The following is a 6,000-nucleotide window of genomic DNA, read 5'->3' on the forward strand; positions in this document are numbered from 1 at the left end:
GTTTACAAACGTTCACCAATAGAATTTAATTTTCTCCTAGAAAATGCAATTTTTTTTAGAGATTGCGATACGCGTACGTTATCGCTTAAAATTGTCATTTCCAGCTTTCACAAACTATATCTTAATTACAATTAAACAAACAAAATTGGGGATAAATGAAACTGCAATGATTTTATTTTTCATACTATAGCTGGATATAGCGGAATATTGTGACACGATTTAACTTTCAAAAACAATATACGTTAATCGAAATAGTGTTTGCATTTAATTGTAAATTTAATCGAACTATCGGATCTCTTGACAGTCACTCTGTTTTCAGATTAGAAATCCGAGTAAACTGACTTTTACAAATTCTTTTAGACTAACGGAAGAATGTTAATAGAAACGATGATATTTAGATAGTAGATGTATACAGGGTGTCTAAGAATGTTGGAGTCGAATTTGTCGGACTCGTAATAAGGAAACAAGAAAAGCTATTTAGCGTAACAATCGATTCTGTTTCATTTGGAATAAATGAATTCCTCGATTTTCTTTTACGATAACGTAGGAATAAATTGTCATCGCAAACTTACACGCGGAAAGATTTGTATCACTGCACTTTCGCTCTCAACGTTTGGCTTATCTTTGACGTTGATAACGCGTGGAAAATTCAACTTGGAACAATCGATGCAATGTAACAGGAAACTCGAGTTAAATATTCCGAACGTGATATTTGTTGAATGTAGGACAGGATTGCGTCTTACATAAGATGGGCAAACACGGGAAAGTATGGAGATAAATAGACGTAGAGACGTAGATATACGCTTTATTAGGCGGAGTTGGAAGGAAGGATAGAATCTTAGTGGAAACTTAATTCGAACCTAACTCAGATTTAACCTAGATACACCCTAAAGAACCAAGTACTTAGGAAATGTTCAATGGGAACGTGACTGAGATAAAGAAAGAGCTGAGGGAAAGGAACAAGAAAGATAGAAAGTTAGATGATTGTATTAATCTATCGCCATGTTTATCTATACAATAAAAATATTATGCAGAAGCTTAACGAGAAGAGGATTGTAATTAAAGAAACTCATCAAGCAGTTTTGCCGGAGTACGTCGATCTATCATTGTCGGTAATTGATAGCAAAGTTGTGGCCTTAACGCGCAACAGGCGTACTCAGCAAGCCCTTTGCCCTTCTAACCGGAAGTAGTTTGCGTGCAATCGCTGCCCAGCCAGATAATCCATCAGATTCTACAAGATACAGTGGCTCAGGAAAGTATTTTTAACTCTCGTTAGTATCGTAACGAGACATGACCGCAGCCATTATATTGGTGAAATTTCAAGCATTTTGAGAATGTACATAGAAGTTGCAAGATGTTTATTGGAAGCGACAGGCTTCGTTAAGATCGCCAAAGTACGTGAACAGTCAATTAGCGAGACCATTTCTAGCGCTAATTGTACATCCAAGACTACGATTCGTATACTAATTTTTCATCGAGTGTATGCTTGCGATAAATGTCTGGTAATTTCTACGTTAATTCTTGGATTGCTTTCAAGTTTCATTGTTATAATCACAACGAGTTTGTCTCTTTGCGGCAAAACGTATTCATAAGAAAATCCATAACAAAGTTCTGCGAGAACTGTCGAGATACCTTTGCGAGTGAGAAGCAAGAAGAGTTATGGATCGTACTCGAAACTTGTCACAAAATTTCTTCGCTAGAAACAGGTTTTCTAAGCAAATGCAAGAAACATTGTCACACTGCGACAGATTGTAAACCATCCATTATGAGCTATCGATTGTACGTATCGTCATAGTCTTCTCTCTGTTGTCCGCTAACCCAAGATGGAGAGGATACATCGAAGACGTAAGGTGAATCGAGCTGGTAAATCCTTAGGAAACCAACCGTGATTGGGATGCCTAGGGTAGGGTAGACCTTTCTAGAGTCAGCATGCTCCATAAAAAATATCGAAGAGCTGCTCTGTAATTACAAAGAGATTGTTTCCTACCCTGGGATAAGGGATCAAGTCACGCCTCTCGGCGTTCGAACCCTCGGGAAAATCGGGCTTTAAGAAAGTGGAGTTTGCTCGGTTAACTTTATAGGCGTTTTCGACTTTCCTCCAAATTGTTTCGATCGGAATTGGATGGGTAAAGGTTGATTGCTGCTCCTGCGTAGACGTTTCGCGGATGTATCAGCCGTCACCTGACACTCGATTTCGCGCACCAACTTTCAATCTCCGACCATCAGAGTCAATTGCAATATCGTGTAGATTAAATCACATATTTCACACGATCGGTAGCCGAACGATCTACTCGCAATCAGAGCGGAAAAATTTCGTTTCGTTACGTTTCCCTCGATTCTAACGTATCGCGTTAAGACGCTGATTGCCGTGTTTTAGATATCTCGCCGCGATAGATCGAGATATACACCGTAAGAAATAATTTTTGCAAAATACCATATCGTATCGAAGCACTTTCCCCCGTCAGTGTTATCCGAGTCATTCGCACTGTTGAAGATTCGTTAGTACGTGAAAAATATCCTATTCGTTCTAATGGTTCTAAGAAACGTAGAAACATGTGAGCCAACGATGACCACTATGTCAGTTGATTGTTAAGTGTTAACTTGGGGCACTTGAAGCGGGAAAATATTTTTTCGACACAGCGACAAAAATTGAAGAGTCCGTTCTGAACGATGACACGGGGACCCACGATTCAAGTTCTGATATCGAGTTGGGATTTTCCTTCTGAATTCTATTCCCTGTTCGACGTTCTCGAGGGTCGGATCAAATCGGATCCATCGAAATTGTCCTTTTTAAATCGAGCAACGTTTTTGTCGGCGATACCATTTGCGTTCCGCGTATATCGCCCGAAGGAGCTCTTTCCTCTCATTCGAGGGTACAGCTGTACCGTTCGATCCATCGTTCGATCGAACATTTTTTAAATAATATTGAAGCTTCGAACGGTGTTACTGGAATAAAAGACGGAATTTTTCGTCATCGATAGAAATTTTTCTTCAACTTTTGGCGTGTCTCGGCTGAAATTGCTGGAACCAGCAGCTAAAGATGCCATAATCGGGCTAGGAATAAGTCTTCACCCTCTTGGAAACTCAGACGTTGTTACACCCTCGGAAATATTTCCATTCTGACAGACCGCAATCGTACTCCTTATTTTATAGAGTTCGCGGCGCTTCTTTGAATCAAATCGCCGACTAAATCAGATTCATACAAACGAGATTAACTCGAGTCAGTGTTTCCCGATTCGTGGATCTGCCTGGAAAAATTGATATTTTTCCTCTTCGGAAGCGTTGATCAAAAGCTGACATCGACAGTTTCCTTAATTCGTTAAAATCCCGCAGACGAAATAGAATTACGATAACATCTCACTGAATAACGATCGAAGAATCGTCGCAAAAGCCACAACACTCGTAAAAATTCTACAAATTCAAGTCTAAAATCTTCGCAAACGGAAAGGATCGTCACGCAAGACGAGCGTCCATAAACGGTGATTAAAAGAATTAAAGAACGTTTTCATGGCGAACACTCAAACGAATTAAACTTTCCTTGATCTTGACCCGATAGAAACATCGCTATTCGAAAGCAGTTGGAAAAAATTTTGAAGATCAAAGAAGCCCGCCGTTTGGTGGAATAAAAAACTCGACGAGAACCGGCTGACTGACACTTCCCTTGAGAGCGGAATGTTCAAGATGTGAAGTTGCACAGGAAATTGTTCGGTCGAAGAGAAACTCGAGTCCTCCGTAAAAAAACAAACGACTCGGAACGATAAACGTTATTATGAAAAGACTGTGTAAAATCACAGAGCGATCCGGTTCGTTCTCCTCGTCCATCTTTTCTTCTATCATGTCGATACGAGGCTCTTGTCACGTTAAAGATTTCGATGGTTGACGCGCGGCATAATTCTGTCGCGTAGCATGCATAAGTTTCAGGCTTCGTCGCAGCCTCGCCGTAACACTTCCCTTTTCATTGCTCCGCCACGAAATTGAGTTGCCGCCGTCGAGAAGACGCGTTCATTTTCCGCGCACAGCCTTTCTTCTTCCTCCGTCGCACATAGTTTGCAGAAGACACTTATAATACTTTTGGCTTGACGGCTGAGTCTTTAATTCATCGTGCAAACCACGAAATAATCGTTGCTTGAGGATATTGAGAAAAAGCGAGGGGGACATGAGCGAACATGATTGGGAGGGAATGAGCGAAAAATCTAATGAATAGTCCGGATAATAAATTAGTGCGATTAAGATGATAACGATCGAGGTGCTGGAGAGAACCTGTTGCGATCCTGTTCCAACAAACTGCGTTTGCCGAACGCCACTCCGGCGAATGAAGATATTCAAATCGCTGGCAATCGATCGATCGAGAAGAAGAGAAGAGCATGGGATAGAAAAACCGTAGCTGTACAACACTCGAGGTAGCTTAAGAAACTTGGATATACGTAGAGCCGAGTCTTCGCATGTGAAAATTGAAATTTTCGCCGATGGAGATTTATCACGCCCGATTGCGCGTAAAAGATTAATTCACGTTCGACGGGCTGTCAATTACGCGGGCAAACAAAGCGTCCGCCGTAAATGAATCGAGAAATAAAGTTTGTTTGCACGGTACAAAATCACTTTACGCTTTCCTCTGGTAGAAGGCAATAGGGTGCGCGTTGTCACGATATTCCCCGTTGGTTTCATACGCAGTTCACCATAAAAGAGTGCGAGAAAGAGCGAAACGGAGTCGTTAAAAAAGATCAATCGGACAAGTGACCATCATTGGAAAACAATAGCAGCTTCATCAGAGACTGTCCTCAGGCTGGAGAAATACAGAGAGAGAAAGAGGAAAAGAGAGAGAGAGTGTGTGTGTGTGTGTATGTGTGTGATGAAGAGCCTTGCCTGCCTTTTCGTCAATTTTTATTTGCTACACGGCACTCGTTACGAGCGGTCGAGAAGCAGATCTGTTGTTCTCAGTGCAGGGAATCGATTCCCATGAAATCCTCGATCGCGCAGCCACTTGGTCTATCCGGTGATCCCGGCGTTTCACTCGACGATACGCTAATAGTATCGTGCCGATATTGCGTCTAGTATCGTAAACGAGGTTTTTCTGTGTCCCGACGGATACTCGAGGATCGTTCGATTATAATTTCGTCCGACGTCGCGGCCATCTCTCTGCCACACGATGCACGATGTGTACGAAGGATACGAAAGCACAGGTAGAAGAAAGAGAAGAAAGAGAAACGTGAACGAAGAGAGCGATATAGTTAATCATGCTGGTTGATGTATCGTGCTGGTGTTTGGACAGATTGAAAGCAAATCGAGCAACGTGAAGATGTACGCCGTTCAATCGAGCACACTGGTCTCATGCACGAGGGGTTGGTGTGAAAGACAATCATTTTGTAATAGTTGTACGCAAAGATGTATATACATATATGTATATATTAGTGATATATAGTCACGAATTTTGGCGGTCCCGTTTTGAAGTGAAGAGCGTGCTGTGATGTTTCTGGGTAAATTCGTAGCTCACCTGGGGTAGAATCATGACGTGCGGCAGCTGGCGCGCCTCGCCGCGCACTGACTCTTCCGCACCCCGAGCACAGCCTCCTCTCGCCCCCTCCTACGTTTTCCTCCCTCCAACTCTCTTACTCTCTCACTCTGTTTCTCCCTTTCGCTTCCTTTCTCACTCAGCATCCACCACCCTCTTTTCTGCCCGATTCTACCCTCCTTTAGTCCTGTTGCCTCGAAAAACCAGGCGAATCGGGCAACCGCGTTCGACAACGACCTGCTGCTTTTCGTCGACGATTCTTCTTCGCATTTTAGATTATTCTCTTAGCTTATTTATTCCGAGCAGCCGCCGCTCGTTACTTTTCATCTTGCCCCGCCAAACGCTAATGAGGATTTTGCATTTTCTTGTTGCCACACGAGGAGATACCCGCTTTGCGACGACTGCGCTTGTTTTTTCGCTCTAGTTAAAAATAATAATAAAAAAGAAAAAAAAAAAAGAAGGAATACAACGTATAAAGTGGTTCAATTATG

The 6,000-nt window shown here is 42.2% G+C and overlaps 1 protein-coding gene across 1 annotated transcript in view; it reads right to left on the reverse strand.

The window, feature by feature from the left end:
* Positions 1 to 5,625, reverse strand: part of Dop1 (dopamine receptor, D1) — a 56,354-nt gene extending 50,729 nt beyond the window's left edge. The window contains exon 1 of the mRNA XM_072009838.1: positions 5,492 to 5,625. Coding sequence (XP_071865939.1) covers positions 5,492 to 5,506 — 15 coding nt within the window. The 5' untranslated portion in view covers positions 5,507 to 5,625. The remainder of the gene's footprint in view (positions 1 to 5,491) is intronic.
* Positions 5,626 to 6,000: the final 375 nt, after the last annotated feature.

This window comes from Bombus fervidus, chromosome 9, assembly GCF_041682495.2.
Source record: "Bombus fervidus isolate BK054 chromosome 9, iyBomFerv1, whole genome shotgun sequence".
NCBI classification, from domain to species: domain Eukaryota; kingdom Metazoa; phylum Arthropoda; class Insecta; order Hymenoptera; family Apidae; genus Bombus; species Bombus fervidus.